This window comes from Astatotilapia calliptera, chromosome 12, assembly GCF_900246225.1.
Source record: "Astatotilapia calliptera chromosome 12, fAstCal1.2, whole genome shotgun sequence".
NCBI lineage: Eukaryota > Metazoa > Chordata > Actinopteri > Cichliformes > Cichlidae > Astatotilapia > Astatotilapia calliptera.
The window spans coordinates 37473582-37487191 of NC_039313.1; the positions used below are offsets into that span (position 1 = coordinate 37473582).

The 13610-nt window shown below is 40.8% G+C and overlaps 3 protein-coding genes across 3 annotated transcripts; 2 read left to right on the plus strand and 1 right to left on the minus strand.

Moving 5' to 3' along the window:
• The first annotated feature begins 2153 nt into the window (after positions 1 to 2153).
• Positions 2154 to 4297, plus strand: LOC113034127 (THAP domain-containing protein 2-like). The gene is made up of 2 exons (XM_026188470.1): positions 2154 to 2339; positions 2980 to 4297. Exons 1-2 carry the CDS (start codon positions 2161 to 2163, stop codon positions 3800 to 3802), a joined length of 1002 nt encoding a protein of 333 aa, XP_026044255.1. The 5' UTR covers positions 2154 to 2160; the 3' UTR covers positions 3803 to 4297.
• Positions 4298 to 4433: 136 nt separating this feature from the next.
• On the minus strand, positions 4434 to 5996 carry LOC113034128 (uncharacterized). The gene is made up of 4 exons (XM_026188472.1): positions 5855 to 5996; positions 5490 to 5647; positions 5267 to 5399; positions 4434 to 5193 (listed from the first exon to the last, which is right to left on the minus strand). Exons 1-4 carry the CDS (start codon positions 5885 to 5887, stop codon positions 4735 to 4737), a joined length of 783 nt encoding a protein of 260 aa, XP_026044257.1. The 5' UTR covers positions 5888 to 5996; the 3' UTR covers positions 4434 to 4734.
• Positions 5997 to 12164: 6168 nt separating this feature from the next.
• Positions 12165 to 13142, plus strand: LOC113033088 (zinc finger protein 708-like; the record flags this gene model as incomplete). Its single annotated transcript, XM_026186416.1, has 1 exon — positions 12165 to 13142. A coding segment is annotated over one exon (978 nt), but the record flags the coding sequence as incomplete, so codon positions are not given.
• Positions 13143 to 13610: the final 468 nt, after the last annotated feature.

Below are 13610 nucleotides of genomic sequence, written 5' to 3' on the forward strand. Positions count from 1 at the left end.
GCTGTAGTCCGCGTCTGTGAATACCCGTGTGTACACCTGTGTGCATACCTGTGTGGATCAGCATGCTTGTATTCCAAAGGTTTCTCCATGTAACGATCTGCTAGAGGGTGTGGGGGGGCCACAGCCCCGTCCTTTATGGTATCAAGCAGGTATGGAGGAGATCAAAACTCCAGACATCCAGAGGCCCCCAGAACACAAGAGACCAAGGAAGACCAACAGAGGGGCAGCCGCGCCACTGTCCCAGAAAGAGCTGAGGAGAGTCCCAGATGAGGGCTCACTCAGCAGCCGCGGAGCAGAAGCCAGGGGGAGTTGCAGTGACGCGCCCGTGAGCTCCGCCGGCAGCCAGCTGTGCCTGAGTGACCGAGCCCCAGGCCGAGACGCCGGGGGCACCCCACCTCCGAAGTGGCCCGAGCGAGCCCCAGGCTCCAGGCCCCGATAAGCGGTCACCAGGGAGTGAGCCGGTGTGTACCCGGACGCCCACCCCCGGACACAAAGAACCACCAACGCACCGACACCTGAGGGAGTCCGCCACCGGCAGGGGAAGTGGTGGTAGGGAATTCTCAATGGTGCTTGGTGCCATACCCTCAGGGACTTTAATGTTATATAAAAACACTGACAGCTCAATATCTGCCTCAGTCACTCTCCCTGATCCAGCTGAGTCAGCAGTGGGAAAAATCTGCTTTTCACAGGAACTTGGTAACAGCAATAAGAGAATACGTAGTTTATTCCAAGAAGATATCGTCTCTCTCCCATATATAGAATATCTTACTGGAACCGACATGTTCCAGATATCACCTGGAAGACAGTCTGGATGATCCCATAAATATCTAGTTGTGAACAAGGTGAAGGAAATCTCATATAAAATTCTTCATAAATGTGACCCAGCCAGTCACTATATGGTAACATTTAAAAGAGACATAAATACTAATTGAACTTTCTGTGGGGATCATCCAGAAACTGTGGCACATGTCTTTTGGTTCCTCTACACAGAGATTCTGGAAGAATTTAGCAGTTTTGTTATTGTCTATATTTTAAGGGAGTTTTCTTTACGATGGAAAATGTTTTATTCTTTTTCTTTAAGTTCCCCAGGAAGAATGATAAATGTTTTTTTATAAAAAATTTGTTAATACTTTTAGCTATTTTATATCCATAAATGTAAGTTTATTAATAAAACACCATATTTCTGCCTTTTTATAAGGATATGAATTGTACATACAATCAATTTCAGACTCAACCAACAAAAAGCCTCTCAGAACAATATTTATATGTAGATTTTTTTCGCCTCCTCATATCATAATTTTTTTACTCCTGGTTCTGTATGTTCATGTTCTGTTCTTTTGTAAACTTCATCTGTTTGTATGTTGTATACTCATTGTGTTTCAATAAAGTTCGATTTAAAAAAAGGTACGTTCTAAAGGAAGCTTCAGACGTCACTGATCACGTGACTCCGGCCAAACGAATCAAGCCTCGACACGGTGCTTCTGAAGCAGCGCGTTGATCTTTCTGACACACGCACCGGAGCGTCAGCTTCAAGCGGACCATCACTACGTCTCACATCTAAAGGTGTCAAGGTAACTTTGAACTGAGTTCAGTCAATCTGGAGTTTTTCCAAGTTTTCTGTTGCTCTCTGTGAGAGAAGAGCGTTAAAGGCGGGGCTCTCCAGAGTCCAGCAAAACAGGAAACCACAGCTGGGTGTGTGTAAGTGTGCAAACCAATAGAATGCATCGTGGTGGGGGGGGGGCATCACGGGCATTGGCAAGAAAAAAATAAAAGAATCGGTCGTACCCATGCTTCCCCGACGTCATGCCAGCGCATATTGGGAAATTCGTAGGCACCGATCGGTTTTCTATCAGCCATTTGCTGGGAGTAAGGGCGCCCTCCGTTTGCGAGGTGCGCCTGCTGCTGGCGGCACAGGGAGGAGAGGGCGGGGCGGCGGGGAGTCTCTGGCTGGCTGGAGCGGCATCTAATAACCAACTCGCAAAACAAAATAAAAACAACAAACAGATATTATGATACAGACTTATAATCTGCACCCATGTTTTTTCTACATTCTATAAAGTGAGCGCGAGAGCCCTCGGTGCGCCTGCGCGCTGCTGAAGTCAAAGTAAACTTTATTGTCATCTCCGCTACAGACAGTCCAGCATATCCGGTTGTTCAGTGATGACGCGACGAATCCGACGAATCCTACTTCCGGGTCTAAACGCTCCTGTGTTCAATATGACACAATGCTGTGTTCCTGGTTGTTTTAACCAATCTGGCTCAAAACAACAGTCTAATCTGTCATTTTACCGGTTTCCTTGTGAAAAGAGAGAGAAGAGGAAGTGGCTGAAGTTGATAAGGTATGTTACAACTCGTAAGTGAATGAATAAATTTGTAAGATAAGAGCTAGTGGGCTCTTACTTTAGTTAGCTAATATAGCTAGTGATGAACAATTAAAACCCGCTACTAAAAGACAAACTGGCTTTTACGAGTAATTGTACTTATATAGACAATGGATTTTATTGTGTTTTTTTTAATCCAAAGACGTTGTTGCATTTTTGAAGTCATTTTTATTTCTCCAAGCAAAGATTGAGAGCTAAGGGTCACTTCGCTATATATATGAACCTTAGTTAGCTTTCGATGCTCAGAGGAATAAAAATTACGTCCAAAAAGCGATGTCTATGTAAGAAAATACATTACAATCCCCAGCCTATGTGCCAGTTAATTACCAAAATAAAGACCTAACCAACAAATAGCTAGCAAAGGTTGCCAGTACTTATCTTTCTGGTAAGCTTAAAAGCAAATTAGTACAACGATGTGTAAGAAAAGCATCTGGACTTCTTTAAGCTTTAAGTTTCTTGAAGCTTCTCTCATCTGGATGAAAGAAGCTTCTCTCTATTATTTATCTCTATTTTTTTTTTTTTTTTGTATTAATCATAACTAATGGAGGGCTAGCGTATGATCTGAAATTTCTCTCTGTCTTTTTAAACACTTCCACAGACGTGAAAACTTCACCCCAAACTGCAACTCAAGAGTCTGCAGTTGGCACTTCCCTCAAGGAAAAGCTGCGGGGCCAACAAGATTTGCATGGAACGACGGGAAGTCTTTTCAGTTCCCAGATGACCACAACCCTGTTAGAAAAAAGAAGAAAAAAGAGCAGGTCCCGGCTATTGGTGAAAATCAGAGTGAAATATCAGATGAGCCACATCATTCCAACAATGCAGCTACACAGACAGATACTGCAAGTTCCACAAGTTCTTCCCAAAGTCTTCTGGTGCTAGAGATTCAGAATGACATGCTAAGAATAGAGAATGAAAAACTTAAAAAACAAGTAGAGAAGCAGAAGCAGACTTTCTCATTCAGTCAAATATCTGACAATCCTGAAAGGGTCCAGTACTATACTGGATTGCCCGATGCTGCTTCCGTCCTGTTTTTAGAAGCGCTTCTTTCCAGATTTGATCTTAAATATCATTCTGATTGGACTGTCCAAATGATGCCCCTAATTGACCAGTTATTTCTAACCCTGATCAAGCTTAAACTTAATTTTGGTCATGAAGACCTTTCAATAAGGTTTAACTGCAGCAGAGGCACAGTAATGTTTTTACAACAATTGTTAGTGCACTGTATGACATTTTGTATGTTGGCATGCTGGAAAACAACATTCCCTCGAGAGCCAAGAATCAAACATCGCTGCCAGATTGCTTCCAACCATTTCCTAACTGCAGGATTGTGCTTGACTGCACGGAAGTTTCTGTTTGTAACACAGAGAGACTTGACACACAAAGTCATTTGTACAGCCAGTACAAAGGACGGACCACACTAAAGGCTCTAATTGGTGTGGCTCCTAATGGTGTAATAACCTTTGTAAGCAACTTGTACGGTGGAAGTGCCTCAGATAAGGCCATAACAGCTGACTGTGGAGTACTGCAACATCTACAACCAGGTGACATGGTCATTGCAGATAAGGGCTTCACAATTCGGGACATCCTACCAGAAGGGGTCTGACTGAACATCCCGTCCTTCCTCACCAACGGACAATTCACACAGGAGGAAGTGAACAACAACAGGAAGATTTCCTGTGCAAGAATACATGTAGAGCGTTCCATTCAAAGACTGAAAGTTTTCTCAATTTTGCATCACATCCCATATCAGTTAAAAAAAAATATTAATAAGATCTTGAAAGCATGTGTGTGTCTTACAAATTTACAAACACCTATTCTCCGTGAAATTGAATAAATTATACCTGTGAGAGTTCAGAGGTAAAAGTACATTGTGTCATTTTCTAACTACTTGTGGACCAGAAAACACAACTGTTGAATAAGTTTACTTTTATTATTTATAACTCCTAAGTGGATTGTTTTGTGTGTATACTCAGGATGTTACAACATAAAAACAACTTAGTTGCATAGTTTCAAATTGAGAATGGTCTCATTTGTGATTCGTATAATGTTTTACTCTGTTTTTATCAATGGCTTGTTACATTTTTCATTCCATTCCAGCTTCCTGATTACTGCCTAGTTTTCTTGCTATGCATTTTCAATTAAAATGAAGAATACCAGATACATGTGTTACTCTTTATTTTCAGGAACAGTTTGTCCAAAACATTTTATTTTTTCAAATCAAAAATTAATATAATTTAAGAATTTATCTGAATATATTTACAAAGTTACAATGACAAAAAATGTACAATTTCCAAATAGTTTTAAAATTAACTATAAACATTTGGACTGATAAATTACTCATGCTGATATGAATTCAAAGCTGCGATAAAATATGGGGTAAAAAAACTTCCCGGTAGAACGTTTCCAACGCTTCAATGTTAACAGCCCAAGTTTGTTCTCTATCCACATGCAAGATGAAAAAGTCACATGGAGTCCAAACAATAAAGTGACAGCTTTTCGCCCCTGTGAGATAGAGGTTGCCCTGGATCTGATGCCAGTAGTTGTGATTCTTTTTTAATACCAGGGAACCACTTGCCTCATCCAGCTGTAGGAAAAAGTCCTTACTTTCTGCAGCTTCCAATACAGTTTTGGCTCTGGCTGACCATGGGCATTTCACCTCAATGATGCACTCATTAGAGACAGTCCCATCTGGAGAACCACCAAGCAGGCCACTGTTAGATAAAAACAGTCCCCTCTCCTTGATAGCTGCACCAGTACAGTCAGTGTACAACTGCTTGGCCTTTGGCTCATGAAGGATCCCCCAATCACATGCCTTTGGGGATGAAAATACAACTTAGTCATAAAGGAATTCTTAGATGCACAGACCCTTTTTACTAACAACTTACTTTAGATCCTTCTGTCAGGTTGTACTGTCCAAGCAGAGTCTTAAATAAGGAAGGGGGGTATGAGCGCCGCTGGACTGCACTCAGGACCAAACCGAAGTTGCTGGCTGTGATTCTCTTCTTGCGATATGCTGACCTTTTATAAAGAAACACAAATTAAGAGACACAGTTAACTAAAATTTCCTACTTAACACTTAACAGAATTAATTTCAAAGCACTTTCTTACCACAATGCATTCTTCGTTTGCCCAACTGTTGCTTCCTCGATCTGTTTCTTCTCTTCGTCAGACATAGCCAGTGATGCCAAGAGATAACGAGCCTTGTCTTCTGCTTGGGGAAATCCCAGGTTCCTCAGCACTTCATCAAATGTCTTGGCTGGTTTAGCCTAGATTTAAAGCAAAAGGATTTTAAAGGTTTTAATGGAACCAAGAAATTTTGACCACAGAATAGACAAAGTCAGGTACAGAGTATATAAAATACATGTAAAAAATAAAGTGGGGACAGTGGAAGCAAACAGTCTGCTGTATGTAATTTACAAGAGTTTACATACATGTACAATTTATACCACATGTTAAAGTAAATATCAAAGTACCTGAGAGCATTCAGGACTCAAAATCCAACCCATCCCAGTAAAACGTTGCAATTTCGATAGGGATGCCACTGCCCATTCCTTGTCCTCCTGGGAGACAGGTCTTTCAATTCCAGCTGAAAAAAAAAAAGCTTTTAGTAATCTGAATAAATAATAATTTTAGCATATAAAACACAATGCTTTTTAAAAAGTTAAGAAAATAATTATTATAATTAATTCAAAGGGCAAATTTTAAATAAATAACTGACCTTGTGTTGTTGAGGGTGTCATCACAGACACTCTATTGGCAGTAATTTCTTCTGCTTTGCATGATTTTACCCTCTTCCACACACATTCCACGTCAGTGCGAGACACATTCTTCTCCACCCAAATCAACAATGCCGCCATATGATGGCACTTATCATTGCCAATCGGGCACTCACAGGAGCTGAACCTGACTGACTGACCCTCAACATGCACCTACATTGAAAGAAAGTTAATGCTTACCCTAATGATGTTCCTTCCTTCCTGATGTTGTAAACCTGCTCAACATTTGGCAATAAAACCCTTTCTGATTCTGATTCTAAACATTCTAACAAACACTTGCAGCGCTGCTCTGTGTACTGGTACCAGGTTAACTAGGCTAATATAACTGGTACTAGGCTAACATTACTAACTCTCCAAAACCTCCATGTTATGTAGATTTTCATCTTCGTTTTCATCTCCTTCTTGAGGAGCACTTAGACCCGGAAATACCTGCAACGTCATCCGTGACGTCTGACTGAACAACCGGATAGAGACGAGACGACGAGGCTGCAGTTACAGCGGTGCAAGTAAACAAACAATAAATATAAGAAGAGTAAGAAAATAAATCTACACTTTAGGACTCGGGGTAAAGGATCAATAACAATTTAAATTATAATTTACAGTTTGATGATTTAAAGTCTCACACAACCCGTCAAAAGGGGCGGGGCCGGCTGCTTCCAAGTAGAGCACATTTCATTTATAATGTTGTAAATCCAAGCCCATCATGGATTCACGATCTGAATCCTGGGTTGTGTGAAATCCCAGAAATCAACCTTAGACAAAGTGAATCTGTGAACTAAGGTGTAGGTCTGTTAGGTTAATTGTGCTGATCCTCGGGTTGGGGGATTTGTGTTTGTACTGGAGCGCAAAATTCAAACCAATGGAAGATGGACAACAAAAGTTCAAAGCCACCAGGTGCTCAGTTTATGTATTTATTTTTGGCCTGCATCAGTAAGAAATGCCAAATTATATACACAAAGTTACAGGAATCACCACTCCTGTTATTCATGATGATTTCAGTAACATCACATAATAACATGTAACATCCTGTAAGCACAGTCTGCCTGTGTCTTTTCTCTGCAAATGAACATTTTCAGCCAATATAGGTAATACATCAACATGGCTGCCGTGGCTAAGTTAGGAATATTTATAATGTCATTTCAAAACTTGCATATGATCTGCAATTTGTAGCAGATCTACTGACTGTCACAGCAGCTGGAGCAGTCTCAAATGCAGGTCAGTCCACTGCTGCCCCCTGTGGCCAAGTGCCATAGCTACTGCTGGATGAACTCGTGACACATCTGCACCTGTTTCTATGAACACATTGAGTCTGAGTGGCTGCACTTACACTGGTGCATTCAAACATATTGAAAGATGGCAGCAATGTGGATTGTCAAGACTCAAACCAACCATTGAGCAAAGACAGCAGGATCACTTGTTTCTGTTTGTTATACAGCCAGATTTACTCGTGACACACATGTGCAGCTGCTTTATCACCTATTCTTAATTTGTTTCAAGCACAATACATTTGTTACACATGTTGGGATATTGTGTTTGTTTTAAATGTTATATACCTGTGTGGTATGTGACTTGTGTTGCCATGACGCCAGGTCTCTCTTGGAAATGAGATTTTTAATCTCAATGAGATTTTTTTTTACCTGGATAAATAAAGGACTAATTTGTAACTTTCAGTGTTTTCCGGTCTTCCAAAAGAAAAAAAACCTTCAACTACATGATATGCAGTTGTGTATTTGTTTTCACCTTATCATACACTTGAAGTTTTACAAATCCCCACTTCTTTAGTGAATATCATTTCAGTCTCAGACAACCTCGTTTCTCTTACAGAGGTTGAATGCACCTTCTGCGGATGGCGGTACCACACAGTGTGCGTGGACTTCCCCTGCACAGAAGGCAACTACAAATGCTGTGAATGCTAAATAAACAGAAACAAATGATCCCTGTTGTCTTTGCTTGATGATTGGTTTGAGTCTTGACAATCCACATTGCTGGCGTTGCATCTTTCAAAGCCAGCAATGGCAGGTATCAGTGCTCAAACCTTTTGTGTTTGTTTCCAACAAGTTGCCCACCTCGGGAAACAAAAATGTGTTCTTTTACTTGTCAGATGAACATATGAGACACTTTGACTCTTCAGTGCAGTGTGGAGCCTAACAAAGATCTGTTTTGTGTCCCAGCTGATCAGCAGGAGGAGGAGAGTCTGACGGAGCAGCAGAGGAACATTTTCAGCTACTTGGACTCAGCTCAGCCACTACAGAGGAAACAATGAGCTCAACACAGAAGGTGACAGACAGAGCAGGACCATATGACCAAAGATATTTATCACCATATACATCTGAACATTTGCCATAACGATGTAGCTGACGATAGAATTGACAGCAGACAAAATACTTTACAGCTGCACAACTTTATTAAAAACCCATCAATGTATTTTCACTGAAACAAGCAGCTGTTGTTTATGTGCATTAAAGTTATATAAAAATGTAACAGTGCAAATGCAAATTCCTCGCTGACAGTTTAACCAAAAGGCGTTTCCAGTGGAAACTGGCCGACACATCCTGAGCATAACCATGTATAATATCCACTAAACTTCAGAAGAGGTTATACAGTCGTGGCCAAAAGGTTTGAGAATTGCATAAATATTGGAACCTGGAGAAGTTGCTGCTTAAGTTTTTATAATAGCATTTTGCCTGCACTCCAGAATGTTATGAGGAGTGATCAGATGAACTGCATCGTCCTTCTTTGCCATGAAAACGAACTTAATCCCCAAAAAGCCTTACCACTGCATTTCATTGCTGTCATCAAAGGACCTGCTGAGACCATTTCAGTGATCGTCTTCTTAACTCAGGTGAGAATGTTGGCGAGCACGAGGCTGGAGATCATCATGGCTGTATCCCGATTCAGGTTCTGCAGCTTTAAAGTCCTCAAGGGCCGCGTACTCAAAGGCCGCTAAGGCCGAAGTGCGAGGCTCGTAGGCTCGTGAAATGGGACGTCTAGCCTCCGTCGCGCTGCCCAGGTTGCCTAGCAACCATGATACTAACAGCTGGAAACGTTTCATACAGCTTTGTTTGACAGAAATGAAGGAGAACATATTTAGTTCATTTGTTTCTACATGAGCTCTGTGTGATTTGATGAGTATCTGAGGCTGAGACCACAGGACTGTGAAACATGATTGTTGGGCTTCATTTCTGTGCTGAACAGTCGTTTAAGATTAGCTGTAAATAACAATTAGCTGATGTTGTTCATGAGACTAAAGTCATCTCACTGTGGTAATGTAAATATAATATGGCCAATATTATAGTTATTATATTAATCACTTCACTCACAGACAAGTATCTGTGACAGTGTGTATACAGATGTATCATATATAAGAGACAAATATTGTTCTTTTAATATGTTGTCATTACTAAATTTGGCTCAATGCTTACATATATGTGTAAAAGCAAATGTAGGAGCTGTGATAACTGTGTCTGATAGAATGAAGAGTCGACTGATATATGAAATGTTCCTTTATTGGGTGAGAAAATCAGACCATGTCATAACTGCTGTAAGTCACACAGAATAGATATCAGAGCCTTAAACAGGCTGACGTCTGCTAAATGGGTCAAACTGGGCAGAAAGTCTACAAACACATAACATCCTTATAGAATATGATGTAACACTATAGATCAACTTAGCTCAGAATATATAAAGCATATAAACAGTTACAGCAACATGATGCAACAAACACAGCAGCTACTGATCCAAAATACTCAAAGCTTCATAGAACTGAAACCAACATTTATTTTAGCTCCATTCTGCTGCTGATACAGACTTTAGGTTTCTGAACATTAAACTTGTTGCTGCCTTTCATAGTGTGTAGCTTGAAGGCCCTGAGTACTCTGAGTACTTTCTCCCACACTGGAAACACTGGGATGATCACATTATTTGAACATTACCTAATAAGACTGATTCAGCACAGACAGTTCTGTTAAACTTTCCTAGAAGTCCTTCACAAACAGGGAACAGTCTGTCTATTCTCTCCATCTGTCAGCTGCTGCTGGCTCTTCCTCCTCCTCTTCCTCACACACTGCTGAGTTTGTCCTGGTGGATCATCAGGGCTGCAAAGCCTCACAGATGATGTGCAGCAGTGGGTCCCTCAGTCTGTCCTCACTCTGGACACTTGCAGTCGTCACACATGGAAATCAAATGTGTGATAAGCTGCAGGATTCAAACACAAGTGTAACTTATAAACACATGTTCATACTTTTATTCCACAATCAGAGAGAAAGAAACAGAGAGAGAGTGCAGGACAGACAGACAGGTGACAGTCTCAGGTGTACACACTGCTACACAACAGCACCAGAGAAGCAGGATTTAGTGTTTGTGTTATTACGAGTGTAAACAAGAAGAGTTCCAGATGGTGCAGTGGACACATGTGTGACTGCTGTGATTAAAGCATCTTTCTTTCAGCTTAACGAGTGAACCGTCAGCTCGTTCAAACACACGTTAAAGTGCGTTTGGCTCGACACCACCGAACAGAGGCAGCAATATAACACAGCTAACATTAACAGTGCAGTGAATCCTGCTTGTGCCGTGATGTTCAGGACTGCAAACCGAGCAGCATCACTGACTTTCAGCTTGTTGTGTTTGTGGATATATGACTGACTTTAATTATCCACAAAATCATCACAATCTCTGTCAGATTAAGGTCGACTATTGAACGGCGTATATTTTAAAGGCTTTAAAACCAAGTTAACGCTGAAAGTACAAACATCACTAATGTCACATAACTCTGCCGACAAGGCATAGCTATGGCTATGAAATGCTCTTTGTGTATCACTTCTTCATTATGAAAGATGTCATTAATGCACTAGTAATGTCTCATCTGGAGTATTGTTCAATCATTTGGTCAGCAGCTAATAAGACAGATCTTAACAGACTTCAGTTAGTCCAGAATAAGGCGTCCAGATTAGTGTGAAGATGTTCATACTATACTAATATTGATCAAATGCATAATAACCTTTCTTGGCTTCCTGTACAGGCTAAAATATTCTATGGCTTACTTGTAGTTCTAAAGAAAGCAATTCTGTTAAACACACCACATTTATTCTGCTCAGCTGCAGTATCCAGATGAAATACATCATCATATTACACAGTTTTCAACAAGCTGCAATTTAGTAAATGCTCGAGTTAAAAGTAACGTTTTGTAAAACTGTTACATTTAGAGCAACTTTTAAGTGGAATAAGTTGCCTTAAAAAATTAGAGAATTATTCAAAACTTCAATGAGCACTTAAAAGCCGATTTACAGAGCTTTTAGTTGTTGTAAATATTGTAAGACATGATTTGTTTTTGAAATTTGTGTAATGTGCCTCAATGTTATTGATATTATTATTATTGATTGCTTATATTTGAACAATTGTGAAACCTCACTGTGGATGTAAGAGTGCAATTATGTGGATATCTTGAATCCACTTTATTGTGTAATATTATATGTGAGTATTTGACGGAAGACGAGCAACATCTGTTGTGGAAGCTAACGGGGTTCCTTTAGAATAAACAAACAGGATTTATTATCACTGAATAATTCTGTATAAATCTATACAAATTATAGAAATATGTAATAGGAACCAACAAAATAATCTAAATTATAAAATAATGTGTGTGTGTGTGTGTGTGTGTGTGTGTGTGTGCATGATTTTAGTGTTTGAACAGTCATGAATTATCTTTAACAGCAGGTTGGATGTAATGTGTTAGAACTACCAGCAGGTGGGGATAAGAGACCTTTAAGGTGTTTGGTGCCACGCTCCACCTCCACGTTTAAAACTAGTGTTAATGGAGTTTGAAGGCTGAGTTTGTTCCACGACTGCATTTCACTCACTGCCTCTGTTTGTATCTCTGTCACTGCAGGACCAACATGGAGCCAGAAGTCAGCGCTCTCAGGAGGCCGACAAACCTCACAGAAGAAAGGGAGAGAAAAAACACACCTGTGACGAGTGTGGGATGGAGTTTACTCTGAAGGCTTCACTAAAACAGCATCAGGTCATCCACACTGGAGAGAGACCGTTCAGCTGTGAACAGTGTGGAAAGTCTTTTTCCTGGATGCGTTCCCTAAAAACACACCAACTCATCCACAGTGGAGTTAAAGCGTACAGCTGTGATCAGTGTGGCAGAGCTTTTACTCACAGTAGCCGCTTACAGAGTCATCTAGTTACCCACTCTGGAATTAAGGCATACAGCTGTGATCAGTGTGGCAGAGCTTTTACTCGCAGTAGCCACTTACAGAGGCATCTAGTTACCCACTCTGGAATTAAGCCATACAGCTGTGATCAGTGTGGCAGAGCTTTTACTCGCAGTAGCCACTTACAGAGGCATCTAGTTACCCACTCTGGAATTAAGGCATACAGCTGTGATCAGTGTGGCAGAGCTTTTACTCACAGTAGCAGCTTACAGAGTCATCTAGTTACCCACTCTGGAATTAAGCCATACAGCTGTGATCAGTGTGGCAGAGCTTTTACTCACAGTAGCAGCTTACAGAGTCATCTAGTTACCCACTCTGGAATTAAGCCATACAGCTGTGATCAGTGTGGCAGAGCTTTTACTCGCAGTAGCCACTTACAGAGTCATCTAGTTACCCACTCTGGAATTAAGGCATACAGCTGTGACGAGTGTGGGAAGGGTTTTACTGAGAAGGCTTCACTAAAACATCATCAGGTCATCCACACTGGAGAGAGACCGTTCAGCTGTAACATGTGTGGAAAGTCTTTTTCCTTGAAGCGTTCCCTAAAAAGACACCAACTCATCCACAGTGGTGTTAAAGCGTACAGCTGTGATCAGTGTGGCAGAGCTTTTACTCACAGTAGCAGCTTACAGAAGCATCTAGTTACCCACTCTGGAATTAAGGCATACAGCTGTGACATCTGTGGAAAAACTTTCAGCCAAAGAGGGAACCGAAATGAACACCTACGCATTCACACCAGACATGATGTGTACTGCTGTGAACAGTGTGGCAAATACTTTACAACAGACGCACAGTTACAACAACACATGTTTACCCACACTGAGGAGAGACCTTATCAATGTGACCTGTGTGAGAAGACTTTTAAATCTCCACGTCACCTGAGACAACACCAACAGATCCACACCAGAAAGAGACTCTACAAGTGCAGCTACTGTGAGGTATGTATTTATATTGTTATCTTGTCATTTTAGCCTGACTGTTTGGAACAACTCTGCTCATTAAACTGTGTTAGCATGTTAGCAATTCTACTGCATGGAAAAGCAGCTCTGAGTGATTATTCAGATTTTCCTTTCAGTTATCATTTTAGTATTACTGTAGTATTATGGTGGTAGTATTGTAGTTATTGCAGCCCAGTAAACTGAGTGTGTTAACTGAAACAGTCAAATGTAGTTGGACGTCTGCAGAGATGCTCTTTATTTCAGGCGACGTTCAGGATACAAATGTTGAAGGACTGACTT